Here is a 16,084-nt window from a genome sequence, read left to right on the forward strand (position 1 = left end):
ATTTTCTACAGCGCTCGACTGCATTTCCCCCACCCTCGCTTTTGCTGCCTTGGGTCTGACAGGAGATGAAGAATCTTGCCATTTTGTGGACAGCTTTGAAAGTCAAGGCTCATTTTAGCAAGAGCGAACTTAGCTTCCTGTTCTAGTCTGTGGCAGACAATTTTCTGACAATTGGGAACAGCTTAACTGTCTTCCAAGGTGGCAGGCAGTGTGGCCGATAGCAAGACCCTTGAAATTCACAACCCTTAGAAAGACACAGCATTCCTCTATGTGTGTGTCTGTGTGTGTGTGTGTGTGTGTGTGTGTGTGTGTGTAGGACAAGCCCACCCCTGGACTGCTGGCATGGCATTTAATAGGGTGCCCTCCCCTGAAAGTAACAAAGAGAACCCTCATCAAAGCTATCAAACACGATTTAAAAAAATACAAAATTATTTTTCTCCTTTTGATTGCTATATACTTGTGACAATATTTGTTAAAAATATTACTTCTGTCTTTGAGAAGAGACCATTCTCTTCATATAGTATGGAAAAATAAACTCTACTGAACACACAATCGACACTCCCCACCACCAGGGGCTTTTGGCTTTCACATCCTCCAAATAACATCACCAGTCTGAATGTCCTATGTTTTCCAGTAGGCAGACAGTTCTTTCTTTTACCCACACCACCAGAGCTGGAGACGTAAACGAATGAGCAAAGCTCAAGTAACATACCGAATTGGGGATTAGAAAACAGCGTGGCGTTTTAATAGCTAACAAAGTGGAAGGTTAACGGTGGTTTCCAGCCCTCCTAAGGAGTCACCGGGTTGTCCTCATCTCCTCTGACCACTCACAGCCCTTCCAAACCATGGTCGATGTCACCAGAAGGGTGGGGAGCCATCTAGGCCAATCATCAGTGTCACTGTGAAAGGAGGACTTAGCTTCCACACCTAGGGTCATCTTAAAATACTGAACTGGATGAATGGGAGAAGACAAGGATACATAAAAACAGCAAAATGTTTATTTTCTTAGAAAAAAAAAAGGCGAGGAAGGAGGGGTTGAAAATGATTGTGGTCACGTGCTCACACCTCCACTTGCGTCTGAGCAAAAGCCAAAGCTACACGCTTAGTCCTGCACTAAGAGTCCTAGTCAGTGGAACGACCTACTGCTCCCTCGCTCGCACGTTCCTTTGTCACTTCCGGGAGTCAGGTCACAACAATTGTGGCTCTTCTGCTTTTGAGCAGAGAAACTAGGCTCACCATGGTCACCATCCAGTGTCCATAGCCCCACATTACCAGTGAGAAGCAAGGCTCAGGCCATCTCTAGACCACTCGAAAGAGACGGAGAAGGAGAAAAGAGGGGAGGGATGCTTGACATCAAAGCAGAACCAGGCTAGAACTGACGTCTGTATCAGAGTTCACCTCTACCCCACCGTAGAGAAATCAGGCTAGAGAGCATCGTGAAACCAACAGGATCTTTAAGGTGAACTGCAGAATTTTGCTGCATACTTGGACACGAGAGAAGTGAAAAGTTGTAACAAGTTTTAACTAGCAGCAACAAAGAAAGTTCCAGAACAGTTTTGTTTTTTGTTTTTTTCTTTTTCTCTCTGTGTGTGTGTGTGTGTGTGTGTGTGTGTGTGTGTGTGTGTGTGTGTGTGTGTTTGTGTTTAGCAATATTCCTTTGCAGGTTCATTAAGAAACACTGTAATTTAATGGGGCATAGGGTATGGAACAGTCTTCGTTTGCTATAGTGCTGTTCAGTGAAGAGAACCGACCTTTGCAAAGGTTTCAACTGGGGTGTAACCTATTTACACAGTAGTAGTTCCTGGTCTGACTGGGAGAATTGATGCTATGTGATGTCCTCTTCTTCAGAACAGTAATCCCGACCCTGGGAAGAAAAAAAAAAAGAGCAAAGGTTACAGGAATAAACAAGTTAAACCAGCGACTGGAATAGTTACGGCTGACCCGTTTCCTTCCGATTTAGGTTTGCTTTGTAACAGAATCAAGTATTCATCAGTGACCATCGGGTTCAGACGGATGCAGCACACACAGGAGTGCACACGAGGAGCACGCACGCGTGCATGGTGCATGCGCACACATGGGCTGGTTTTTAAGCTCTATTTATTTCAAGGCATCATGGACCCAAGCCCATAATCAGCTTTTTAAAAAAGTGCCGGTAAGAATTTATCTCAACTTACATTACAGGCGTGTATGAGGTACAGCTTATACCAGAAAGTCAAAGTGCTGATGCGGTCAGGAGTTGTCTCTCAGCCGGAAGGCTCGACTGTCACCCTCAGCGGCTCACAATCTGCAGCTCCCTCCCCATGCTTGGATTTTAAAATCCAAGGAGGAGGGTGAGTGATCCAGGGGGATGCCTAAGTTTTTAATTCACACTAAAATGGCTTAGATGATGAACAGCAAATAAGGATTTTATGATCACGTGCGACAGATCTGCGGCTGTGCCTGGTCCTCATGAATGACTACGAGGACAGGAGCTTTGATGAGCCTGCCAGCAAGCAGGTCCTTGGTGGCTTAAGGACGGCAGGGAAGGGCTGCTTTTGAGCGTCCTCTCCACTGTGACGACCAGGATCAAGGATCCTTATCTGGCCCAGCTCAGCTGTCCTGATCAAACTTCTTTAGGGCAAGTCTCCACAGACAGCACAAGGCAAAAGTTTCTGTCTCATCACAGTGCCACAGAACAGGCTTCTGTGAACGGTCACGTTGGCTTATTTGGTTTCTGATTTCTCTTTTCAAGTACAAGCCAGATGCTCTAAATCTGGGGGCACATGCTCCCCTAAGAACAGGTCTTTAGGCTCAGTAACATATAAAAATAAGAACCTCAAGCCATATAACTAGAGCTTGTGTATGGCAGTATTCACTTCAGTAGTTTGCCTTAGATAAGCAAGCCGCCATCCCAGGCTGTTTCCTCACCAACTCTTTTATAACACATTTATTTCAGGCAGCTCCAGTGCAGCCTTTCTTTGTGTTTCTTTTAGTTTTCTTTATTCCACTTCCTTTCTGTAGTTGATGTGCATGAGGCATTGGTGGCAAACAATTCTTTGTTTGCCGTGAATCCACTCCTTTGAGCTCAGGCTCAATTCGGAATAATATAAGTCATATTTTATTATAACAAAAACAAAGACCCTACAAATTTTGGTTACCAGAGGTATTTTTCTAACCCTCAGCCCATGGCTCCTTCTAGCATATTCAGCAATTTTTTTTTTCAAACAAGCCCAGAATTGTCTAAACAATTGGAATCCATTCTTAAACACACAGGTACTTAAATTTCTTAAAATGTGACTTATTCATCACACACATAAACATGTGCAAAGGTTTGCTATGCATCTGCACATTGGGAATATTTCATACTTCCTAAGTGTCATGCTAATGAACTTTTAGCCCCACGTCTGGCTGCTGATCCCGACTGTGTTTCTTACTGCTCTGTTCAAGTTACCTCTTTTAGTCTCAGTTTTCTCACTGATGAAATAAAAACGATGACATTTACTCGACATGGCTGTTGAAAGTTAGTATTAACAGTGCCGAAATAGTGACTGGTACATCATCTGTTCATAGCGTGTGGACACGAGTTGTTTCATATGCAGAAACAAAGCAAAACAAAACACACACTGCCTTACAATGAAGCCCTGGGACTCACGGAAGCGGGAATGATAACCTACTCCTTGCCCTCCCACCATGCCTTGCAGGACCTGTAAGTCCAGAGTCAACTTGAGGTTTCATTCACTTGCAGCATAAAACCTCTATTGGACAGAGAAAACGGATGCTCCCAGGAAGAGGATGTAGGTAGCAGTCGCCCCACGACAGCCTTCCTGGTGACATGGCTCAGGCTGACACCGTCCCTCACTTTGGCCCAAACCAGGCAGGGGCTGTTCTCTCAGTCACCTGTTAGTTACAGAGCTGTAAAGGGTTCGACCACTGGGGATTTTTCTCCAGCGTGGGATACAGGCTACATACATATCTGGCAGCACAGGGTTGCAAACATCAAGGGATGCTCTCCACGTGGTTTAAACTGAGGAGGCTCAGAGTGGCTTCGCTGACGGATGCTGGGTAAAATGACAGGCTTTGGTTTCTTGGGCACAGTCATGATCTCTATCCAATAGGGCTGTGATCAGGGTTATGTGTGGGAAAATATATCATTCTGTCAGGTAATCAATACAGTTAGCTGTTGCCACTTCTGCTCTCACTGTTAGGATAAACAGTGGGTTGTTTGTTCAGGCTCCCGGCAAGGGTGAAAAACCCTTGTGAGTGAGGGCTGTGGCCATAAGGTGTGATCTGACAGGGGGCAGAGAACTTCGCTTCCTCCTTGGCAGTGTGTCTTAGGCAGATCTGACCCCAACTGTTGTACACAAACACAAGTTCTATGGTAAAAACTAAAGTTCCTCTCCATCTTATGTCAAAATAAGGCCTCACATCTAAGCAAAGGTTCAGGTAGTTCACATGAGGTTGAGAGGGCCCCTCCTCCATCATGAGGAAGAACTTGGCAGCGATCACTCATTCATGTGCACACACATACACATATGTGCACATACACGCACACATGCACATGCATGTATATGAAACCTTTTGTACTTATTGATAACACAAGTGTTTTTAACCATACAAAAGAGCTACAAGATTATAAAACTACTAAAGGACCCAGAGCTAAAGAGATGGCTCAGTGGTTAACAGCACTGTTACTCTTGTAGAGGACCTGGGTTCAATTCCCAGTGTCCACATGGCAGCTCACAACTGTCTGTAACTTCAGATCTAGGAGTTCTGACATCTTTCTGGTCTCCTAGAGCATGTGATGAAAACACACATACACATACTAACACATACACATACACATACACACACACACACAAACACACACACACTCTTAACTAGATGAACACACATTACAAAAAACCAAAACGATCAAATAACCTAAGGGCCGTTTCAGATCCTCCAAGTTTAACGCTAACACACGAAGACCCTCTTGAGGGATGAGGCTGAACAAACCTCTGTCAAACCAAGATCCTGAAACCTTCGTTTCCCGAGAATGTGTTCCCCTAAACTTCTGCAATTGCTAGGGGACAAGCGCCACGAGTTTCTCTGCAGACAGCATTTCATTTATTATTTATGTCAGCCCTGCAGGGTAGGAGTGGAGCCTTGTGGCTTGTGAGTAAATCTCAGAGAAGCCCAAGAACCCTGCACTAATCCTTGCCTTTTCTGTGAGACTGTAATGACTTGATAAGAAAATTCAAATTCCAGTCGGTTTCGCTTCTCTTATCACCTGACCACAGCTCAGAGGATCAAAGATTTTGGTAGCAAAGACTTCTGAAATCAGAACATATTGCGGTTAAGAGGTACCACATGACATCCAGTCCTAAGTGACCCAGAGAACTGCTGAGGGAATCCAGGCTCCATAACCCATGGGAACCCCCATTTATATAAAGTCCTGGGCTAGCCAGGGAACCTTTGCTAAGAGAAATTCATGTCTCTTTTAAATAGTTAAAGAGCTGCTGAAAAACAGCATCATCAAATGTTCAGCTGTCAGGAGTCAGGAAGTGAGCAGGCTGAGTGGTGCACAGTAGGTCTCTTAACTATGTCCCTCCAACCTCCATAAAGGTACCCAAAACTAAAGCCTCTGTAAAGACCCCGAGATACAACCAGAGCTGGGAACTGTCAGTCAGGATCCCCGCCTTGTGCGAAGGACCCATCAGAAGTTTTCCTGGAGACCCCAGCACACTGCGAGAATGGAAACTTTGAATGATGATGACTAGGAAGATTATTTGAAAGAGCCATGGGGCCCCTTTGGTGTAGATTCGAATTACAGGAAAAGCTGGCTCCGGTGGCACAGACTAATATTTAGCTACTTGAGAGGCTGAGGTAAGAGGCTTCCACATTGAAGGTTAGCTCTGGCAACTTATCAAAACCCTGTACCCAAACAAACAAAGAAACAACAAAAAAGGAGGGTACGGCTTAGTGAGAAAGTGTCTACCTAGCATGTGCTGCCCCATGCACTGAAAACAAACAAACACAAAATGACAAATCCTTTAGAACAGAGAAGCTAAAGCCTGCATTGTGTAGCCCCAGAGAAGGCCTCTGGATTCAGTGGATGCCTCTGCAGACTGAAGGCAACCTTGGCTCCATTTCCTGAGACTAACCTGCTTCTATCTCAACACTCCTTTGATTCTGAATCCTTTCTCCTCCTTTTCTTTCTCTTCCTCTTTTTTCCTCCTCCTCCTCCTCCTCCTCCTCCTCCTCCTCTTCTTCCTCCTCTTCCTCTTTAAAGACACATCCAAAACAAGCAAATGTCCAGAACCCCATGCCTCAGATATTGAATGTCATGTCCCAGGAATACAGATTAAGCTGCATGGAAATTAAGTATCTGAGAGTGTCCTAATGTACCAGAACATAACATTGAACTTGCATTAATCTGAGGAGATGTTAACTAAGCAGTTAAATAGCCTCAAAGAAACAGAACACCTGTGTGTGCATTGGAACATATGAAAAACAAACAAAACCCACACAAATACAAAATCAGCATCACATAGAGACACTAGCTTCTGCTTTGCAACCAGGAGGACATGGACTCAGTTTCCATGATCCACGTAAAAGCTGGTGTTGGGGTTGAGTGTGAGGAGCAGAGTTTGGAACTCCAGAACTATTTACAAAGCTGGGGAGGGGTAGTGGCCCCCTGTGATCTCAGCAGTCAGGAGCAGGTACTGGATGTCTGAAGCAGGCTCGGCAGCCGGATTAGCCAACTGGGCAAGCTCCAGACTCAGAGAGAGCCTTTTTCAATAAAGTAGAAAACATCTGAGGAAATCACTGAGGTCAACTTTAAGTCTCCACATGCACAAGCACACATGCACACAAGCACATACATGCACAAGCACACACACGCACAGTGCACCCCGCCCCCAAGCACACACACAGCTGGGCATGGTGGAGACAGGAGGATTCGCTGGCCAGGCAATGCACCCTAACTAGTGAGCTCCAGGTCAGTCAGAGACTTTGCTTTAAAGGAAGGAGAGGCACTCCTGAGGATGATACCCAGGTTTGTCTTTGGTGTGTGCATGGGTGCACACAGACAGACAGGCAGACAGAGACAGACAGACATACACCTTTGTATCTGCACATATTTATACTTACACATTAGAAAAGGGAAAACTTCACTTTGGCAAAAACAGCCAAAGAATTTAATATGAAATCTCTGAAAACCAAGAAAAATTCATACTTCCCTTTTAAATGAGGACACAGGTAAGAGGACCCTAAAGAGAGGTAAAGCACAGGGGGGTGGGGGGGAACTCGTTCGAAACAAAATACAAGCCAGAGCACACAAGGCGAAACATACTCTGCGTTAGTAATTAAAAAAAAAAAAAACAATTAAAAACTTATTACGCATGGCGGCGGGTTTCTGAGGGTGCACCGTGGGCGCAGGCTTCACTTACGCTAGCTGCAGTGTGTGGTGGCTACAGCTGCTTCTACAGTGGCCCAGCAGTCCCCACTGGGCCATGTGAAGATCTGTATCCTTTCTTATAGCAGAGAAACAGAACCCGGAGATGTACAAGCACAGGTGGGGACGGGACACTGACCACAAGCAATCATCCTTAATAATGCAATACGAGTGTTTAAAAGTTAGAGCGTGCTGACCGCTCTGCAGTCGGGCAAACTTACTTCCTAAAAACCACTGGCCAGGGCATGTAAAATCAGCTAGCTTTATATGTTTATAGTGACAAGTCTTTATCTCATAGCATTTTTACTAGACATGGGGAAAAGTATGTGAAAACAGGTACCAAGATAAACCTACCTGTACTGCCTACCAAGGACAAACAACTTGAGTATTGGCGTACTCCCTGAGTCCCAGCCGCTGATTTGCATACACCAACTAAGTTGCCTCCACAGGTCTCCAGCACTCACTGCCTGGCTACTTGCTATAACCTGGGTCTGATACGGCATCTTCCTGTTGATCTGTCCCCAGACGCTCCAAGGAGAATCCGTTTCTTCCCCTCTTGGTGGCCCCACTTTACCCCAACAGGGTGTATAGTAATTCTGACTAAAATGGTGGCCTCCCTTACATGAGAGGATGGGAGATGCTTCCCGCTCATCTGTCCTTTGGTGTCTACTGGAATCCCGTGAGCCTCCTGTCACATCACTTGTGAACACTCCACCTTGAAAGGAGGCTGCGGAGTGTTAGCAATCAAAGTGCCCTGCTGTTTTGATGAGAGAAGGAAGCCGTCAGCTGTCTTAGAGCCCACTGGAGGAAGCCCTGCCCTCCACCAATTCAACAGGATCAGCTGCAGCTACAGGGTGAGCAGAGGTCAGGCTGGCTTGTGGGCTTGTGTTGCTCTAACTGTGGAAGTGAGGAAGGGCTGGGCGGATGTAAGGAGGCGTTAGAAGTTGTACTAGAATCCCCACTGTCCACTAGCCATCATTTGTATGATTTTGAGCTTTTCCAATATGCACTGTATGTAGGAGCATGTCCACTTTGTTTTCTGTCTCATGTATGCTAGACAAGTGTCCTGCCCACCACACACTCAGGTTTGAACGACTGTTATCCTTCTGTAACAGCCTCTACCTGCCACTGTGGGGCTTACTGCTTTCTGAGTAGCAGGGAGCACTTGGATTAATAAAATGTGATTGCCCTATCTGAATTCCTGCACATAAATTCAATGGGGATTTCTTCTCTGCCCAGCTGGTTCACAACTGGTTCCTTTGGCTATCATGGCCCTGAGGCAATGGTATATCCAAGTTTCTGTGGAGTGGACTTTCAGCCTTGAACCAGGAGCACAAGGGAGGCAGGATAACCACACGCACAGCCATAGCACCTAGAGCCATTAGCCAGAATGCAGAGGAAGCACAACCGGGCCGGGCCTGGAGAGAGCAGCCTCTGGGACTGGGGTCTTAAGGCTCCCAGCAGGGGTGTAGGCTGGAAGCAGATGCCTTCCCCAGGGCTGGAAATGTCACATGTCACTTTCAGCTCCGTTTTCATTTTCAGTCCAGTGACAGCTCACAACAACGGTTTTAAAACGCAGAAGAAATGCTGAAGAAAACAAAAAATAATAGGTTGCCCCGTTAAAGTCGCCTCCCTCCCCCGGCTTATTTCATTAGAAAAATCAGTGGAGGCATTAATGGCTGCCTCTGTCTCTAATGAGCTTTATTCTAATTAGGCCCAGACATTATTATTTCAGTGGGGAAAAAAGGCCTGGTTGGTGAGAAGCAGCAGAGCGTGACCGCCTCTGACTGCTTCTTGGGCCACATTCAGGAAGATCCCGAGACAAGAGAAACGATGACAGTCCTGGTATATGGGACTTTTCATTCTCAAGACAGAGTGTGTACCTCCTGCCCCCCTGCCCCTCCTCCCCCAGGCACCAGATTCATCGTAGCCACACCACCATCCACCAACAGCCGAGGGCAGTTCAGACCCTTGGAAAACTCCCATTTCCCAAGCTTCGTCTGCCTTTGTGCTTACATCACTTCGGTGATGCTCTTCCCCACAAGACAGGGATGAGCAGAGACAGGATAGAGAACCTGGGATACCTCTATCTCCAGGCCAGACCAAACCCACGCCCCAGAGGAAAGAGTGGCAAACTTCCTCTGAGGCTCTGTCCATCTGGCCCCTGCTACAGTTTAACAAGTGGGGCTAAGCCCCCATAACACAGCAGTTCTCAACCTGTGGGCTGTGACCCCTCTGCAGGGGTTGCAGGGTTTAATGAACGTTCCTCAGGGTTTGTCTAAGGCCATTGGAAAGCATAGATATTTACAATATGATTCATAGCACCAGCAAAATTAGTTATGAAGTAGCAATGAAAATAATTTTATGGTTGGGGGTCACCACACCGTGAGCGACTGGGTCAAAGGGTTGAAGCATTAGGAAGGTTGAGACCCACGGCCATAAAGCAGCCATAAGGCAGAGAATGTGGTGCCAACTATCCCAGCACTCAGGGGGCAGAGGCAGGAAGATAAGAGTTTGAGGCAAGCTGGGCTATCTAGTATGACACGTTTTAAAACACCTTCAACCATGACTCCTCAGGAAACTACCTGGGGCTACCAAAAAGTGACTTTCATGTCACTTGTCAAATAGTGCAAAATTTTCTTGTCCCTTCATCAGTCAGCTCTTAAATACGTGAAGATGATTCCTTTCATGTAGACCAGAAATGTTTCAGTTTGTTTCGGGCCTAAAAAGCACAATGATTCGTCCCTACACTGAGAGGCCAACCTGGTGGCCTTTTCTCTAAGGATCAGACACCAGAGTCAATGGTCACCTTGAGAGCTTTGCCATTTCTTCCAGGATAAACTGAAATCTGCTGGACACGCAACTCAGAAAATATCCAGGAGGTGGCAACTTATAAAAAAAAACACTGATCCCAATCCACCACGGAGAAAACGGCAAACAAAATTTAACTTAACAATCCGGCTACAGCCTTCAGTTTGGAATTTCACGGCTCATCTGTTCCTTCGCCATCTACACAACAACATTCTCCTGCGGTTTCTATCCTCTGAAAGCATGCTTTTTTACTCCATTCTCTCTCTACCGGGCATCATCTTTCTTAACATTTCCCTGTTCAGATTTTTTTTTTTTCTTTTGGTGATAGCCAGATGTGCAGTAATTTTTTTGGGAAACCTGGATGAACTTGATTCTAAGAGATTCTTAATTTTAGTGTCCTGTCAGTTTCTCAGTCCAAGACAGGAACTCTAATATAACCCACTTGGTAGGTGGGGGCTCTGTGGGTCTCCCCAAGGCCCATTTTGTACATTGGCAAATCTAGATTTGAATTCATTTGCCTCGTGAGAGAGATGTGACTCCAAATTTTGTAAAATCTTTATAACCCGAAGAGACGGTGTTTAGGATTTAAAGTGAGGGTGGACGTTTGGGAAAACAAGTCACACCCCTTTGACTTGATTGACAGCAAAAGTCTTGGGACCATCAGCTTGTCTGTTGGATTACAGATGCGTCCTCACTTCCCCCAAAGGGCAGTGATTGGTCTCACTAGTCACAGTGGAGAAGCAGAGAACACTGCTTACCACTCTTAACTGCCCCACAGACTAGGCCCACTGAAGACAGCGGACGGGTCACTTTTCAACATGGTGGTTTGTCGTCCTCCCCCCCCCCCCCCCCAGGGCCGTGTCACTGCCTGCTGGATTACGAGGCTCACCTTCCTTTCCTTCCTGGCTCTCAGAACAGGAAGCACAAGGGGCCACTGTTAAGAACGGTGAAGGTAGAACACGGGCGAACCAAATAGGAAGTAGAAAGGCCTCTTGAATACGTGTTCCGGGTCAGAACACTTCCCACTTGGCTTCCCTCTTCTTCCAGGGAATGGTAATGGTGGCAAACTTGTCTGAATTCCAGAAAGGAAGGTGGGTGGGGTCCACTGGATTTCACTGTGTCTGGAGTTGTCTGCTGGCTAGCCTGACCCAGAGGATGTCCCCAGAAAGCATGCAGGGAGGATGGCTACCCTGTGGGCTTCAGACAAACGTAAGGGGCTGAGGTGGCAGCATCAACTGTACGTGGAGACTGTTTGGTTCGATGGGCTGTGGAACGCTGATTAAATTAAGATTTGTACACATCTGACCAGCACTTCCTGGGGTCCGGGCAATGCAGTTCTATCTGTTGGTAGGACTGTGGGAGCCTTGGGACTAGGAGTTTCAAGTGAAATCTAAAATAGGAATGTTTCAGGTGACCTGGTGCATGGCCTCCTGACAGGATGTTAGTGCTTCCTGGAGACTTCCTCTGACAGCTGCAAATGCTGGATGCAGTGGGACACGTGAACAAGGCCCCTGACCACTCTGTAATCTGGTTTTTTTGCCACTTGACATTTTGTTAGGAACGCATTCCCATTTTCACGGTCTTCTCTTCACTCTGAGAACGTTTCAGCATAGACAAGGAGCGGAGCGGACATTATCTAGCTACCACTCAGACACAAGAACACCTCGCAACACGCTTCCATCAAATCTCCCAAACTAGGAAATGGAACTACAATGGCTCTGGCTTGGTGTTCGTCGCTCCAGCTTCTTTTCTAGTTCTGATGCTGCAGTTTGAACTCAGGCAAAGGTATACACTCTATCACTGAGCCGTGCTCCCACCCCCAAGCCTTTCAGAGACTTCGATATTCCTGTAATACTGATAACATTCAATACACTATATCAACTAAATTATCCTTTTATGTGTGTCTGCACATTTAAATACCTAGCATATAATTACCTGCCACTTATAAATATTTCATATAGAATATACCATACTAATGTGGATATAAGCACATGCATTTGTCATATGCCTGTCAGTACCTGGTATTGACCAGAACCTGGTGTCTACTTGTTGAATGTTAAGTATAAAAACGTATCATAGTATTTCTTTACAACATACACCTTTAATACAATTATTCTGTTCATTTAATAATATTATTTGAAAAATGGAACTGTGCTTATCTATTCATCTGGCTCAGTTCTTTTAACTGCCGCACAACACTGGGATATAGAAGATTTAATTTGTTCCTTATGGCTTCCAGCTTCTTAAATCTTCATTTTTGCTATTAACACAGATTGCTGTGGTGAAAAATATATAATATATATTATATATTTATGTGTGTGTGTGTGTGTGTAAGAGAATTTTAATCACAAATCCTTTTATGTTTTAAAGTTACAAGTGTACTCCACACTAGTTCTGGATCTGTACTGGGAATTACTGAACTCATTAAGAAGGTGGGTGTTGGGTCAGGATCTTCTGCTGGCTCCCCGGTCAGCTGTCACTCACTGGGAGGCAGCTGTGATTGGCCAGCTCCAAACTTCCAAAAATCAAGATTGAAGATATGAGTGTAGGACCTTTTAGTTCCCCTCTTACAGAGAGGGGACTGTCCACAGGAGGCAGAGTCCTCTGGGAATGAGCAGACTACGTCTCCACGCAGCAGATTTCTCCAGGAATAACAAGAGGCCCCGGAATAAATACTATAAGAATTATGCAAGCACAGTGGGCCTCCCGATTCTCCACGACCGACAGACACCAGGCAGCTCCACTCTTCGCTGCAGAGGAAGATGAAACGGGAAGAAAGGGTCGGACATTCTCCACACAACTCAACACTCTGGATTAGAAGTGTCCGAAAGCAGTCCTCTGTTCTAATACTTCATCCACCCCCCACCCCCCGTGCTTCAATTCTGCTCCAGAGAACCCAGTAACTGTGCTTAACTGAAGCTTATTAAAGGAACCAACGAAGCCAGCCTCACCACCTCTGTGATGGGGATGGTGCTTTTCTTAACCTTTTTTTTTTTTTTTTTTTTTTGGTCATTATTATTGTTACAAGCATGCTGGGGCTGACAGTAATATACAATTTAAAAGTCTCATAAAAGCAAGTTGTAAAAATCTACAGGAGCTTAACCAAGCCTCAAATAGGAAAAGAATCTAGATGAGGATTGGGCTGTACTGTGTCACCGACGGACTGACTCAATGTGTAGGTGATGTCACAAAACATGAAGATGGCCAGGGCTGCTGGGGACGCCCCGTTCTAACATTCTCTCTCTATCTGAGTAGAGATGCCTGCCTCTGGGAGGACTGGCTTAGGCAAGGTCTGAGTTAACTCTTCATTTTCAGCTCCTATCACAGACCTCTCAAATGTTCGGTGGTGCACAGAGAATCACTGAACACAGGACATCTAGGCTACAACCCTAGCTCTGTGTATAGATTTTCTTTAATTCCCCAAGTTGGCGTCATCATCCAATCTTCTTGGTGGGAACTAAGGATCAGAGAGTTTAAGTGATCACCCTCCATCATACAGCGGGAGCCTGGTCCTGCATTTGGCTCAGGTTTATAGCTCTCTCGTGTGTTGTGATCCCCTTCTAGGCCCAGTGGATTGAATTTCCTAGCAATGTACCTGCTGTGTGCTCCCATATTGATCCAAGCTGTTAAAAGTATCTCCTATCTATGGGAAGCCACAGGCGTCTTCCCACCCACATGTCCATCTCTTGTAAAGTTTGCCCGCTGAAGCCCAGTGGTCTTGTCAGTACAGCCCACTTAACCAACAGATGGCTTATATCCTAAGCTGTGTTCTAGAAAAACAAACACAAGTGAGACTCAGTTTTTAAGGGCAGAGATTTGCTCAATGCTTCCAATATTTTTTGACTTCTTAATTCCAGTTCTGGAGTTGACCCCAGGGCCTGGAAAACGCTAGGCAAGTGTGCTCTAACCACTGGACTACACTTCTAGCCCCGTTTTTACTTTAGATTTTGAGTCGGGGTCTCACTAAATTGCCCAAGATGGTGTTCACCTCCTGCTGTAGTCCATGCTGGCCCTGAAATTATGATCATGTTTGTCCTTATGAAAATCTGAGATTTTAGGGTGTGTGTTACCACACTTAGCTAGGTATTTTGGCCAAGATGAAGCCATTCACTGATGGCTTTACTGCGTTGAGCCCACGGGATTTTTTGGCCATGCCTTCCTCACAGCAATGGTGTAGCTTTTGTTTCATTCATCTCTCCATTGCTTCAGAACCCGAATACTTCTCCTGCTGATCCCCAGTGAACCTGGCTGGCAGAACCTCATGGATTCTCTGGGACTCGAGCTCTGCCCAGGAAAGTGAGTGGACGCTTGAGGTTTTCTAGGCCCACTCATTCCCCTTGAATGCATTAACAATTCCTACGAGCCACAGGGGAACGCTGGGGCTCTTAAAGGCTGGACTGTGTTCACACTACACCAGGGTCACGATTATTAAGTCATCTGCGCAAGGCTATCAGCAGGAATAAAAACAAACCAGGCGTGAGTCACATCCTTGCTCTTTGTAATCAAAGCTTTACTTTGGCTGTACAAGCTGGAGAGAGCTGGCGAGGCAAGGCGAGAGGTGAAGGGAGCAATGTGGCTGCAGTCTGAGGACATGCTCACTACAGAGCAAGAAGGGGCGCTGTGTGCGTGAGCACGTGCACGAGTTTCCATACCCCCATGTGTGTGCAGTGTGTAGGCCAGAGGCTGATGCCACTGTTTTAGCTAAACTTGCTAGTCAGAGACGCCCAGAATGCTCCCTGTGTCCCCTCCATCAGGGCTGGGTTACAGATGTGCACCACTGTGACCAGCTTTTATCACCCACTGCAGACCTAACTCAGTTCTTCATGCTTGAGCAAGCACTTCACTGATGGCGGCTCTGCAGGAGACCATTCTATATAATGATCATGGCAGCCAAGCCCATTTCCAATTAACACACGCCACTACTTCTTTTGCAGGTCATGCGGCTTTTTTTTAGGCTTGTACACAATAGTCCCATGTTTTCTCATTAGTCGGAGGCATGGGAGGAGCCTTTAAATACACCGTCAGAAAGGAAAGCTCATAAGCTGCATGTGTTGAACATTGTATTTGGTTCTCCAGCAACTCAGAGACTATGTGTCCCTAAAAGAGTTATTCACCCCGAGCTCAGCACCATCCTCATAAGCAGGTCAGGTAAACAGTGTGCTTCTTCTGACTCCTGATGCAGTGCCCTGGGCTTGGGCCAGACCGACCCAACTCCATAGAACAGACAAAGGTCCTTGAAATAACGTCACACACACGGAGCTGCCATATTCTTCTTACCAATCAGTATAGCTTTGACCACGGAAATCAGGCCCTTCAGGGATTCTCCTAGTTTCTAAGTGTAAGTAAATAGCTGTTCCCCGGGAAGAGGTCCCTACACAAACAAGCGTGCATCTTAGAACATCTGATTTCATACGCTGCTCTTCTTTAGATATTTGCTTAAACAATAGCGCCCCAAGTAATTCTAACCAAGAGAGCCACCGTCTCAAAGTCATGCTGGGCATGGGGGATTTTAGAAGGAAACTTTTAGGCAGAAGGAGGAAGGGAAGCGAGAAAGGAAGGAGAGATGGGAAGGGAGGACTTCCCGTTGCTTCCTAACTCTCCTGTACTGGTTACTTTTCTATCGCTGTGATAAAATACCAGGATCAAAAACAACCGAGGACATAAGGCTCATTCTGGCTTATGCTTCCAGAGGGTAATCATTCACCACGGCAGAGACGGTGTGACATCAGCCAGGTGTGAGAAGTCGGATGATCACAGCTCTACTCTCTCTCTCTCTCTCTCTCTCTCTCTCTCTCTCTCTCTCTCACACACACACACACACACACACACACACACACACACTCTTCTCTCACACACACA

At 46.0% G+C, this 16,084-nt stretch overlaps 1 protein-coding gene across 3 annotated transcripts in view; it reads right to left on the reverse strand.

Moving 5' to 3' along the window:
• Positions 1–657: 657 nt before the first annotated feature.
• The window catches only part of C13h1orf21 (similar to human chromosome 1 open reading frame 21), a 209,387-nt gene continuing 193,960 nt past the window's right edge, over positions 658–16,084 (reverse strand). For 2 of the 3 annotated variants that reach the window (XM_039090444.2, XM_063272097.1), the window contains one exon: positions 977–1,864. In XM_039090444.2, the coding sequence (XP_038946372.1) occupies positions 1,826–1,864 (39 nt within the window). In that variant the 3' untranslated portion in view covers positions 977–1,825. Of the gene's footprint in view, positions 1,865–16,084 lie in introns of all 3 variants that reach the window. The other variant, NM_001105959.1, reaches the window with a different exon arrangement.

Source organism: Rattus norvegicus, chromosome 13 (genome assembly GCF_036323735.1).
Source record: "Rattus norvegicus strain BN/NHsdMcwi chromosome 13, GRCr8, whole genome shotgun sequence".
In the NCBI taxonomy this organism is placed as follows: Eukaryota; Metazoa; Chordata; class Mammalia; order Rodentia; family Muridae; genus Rattus; species Rattus norvegicus.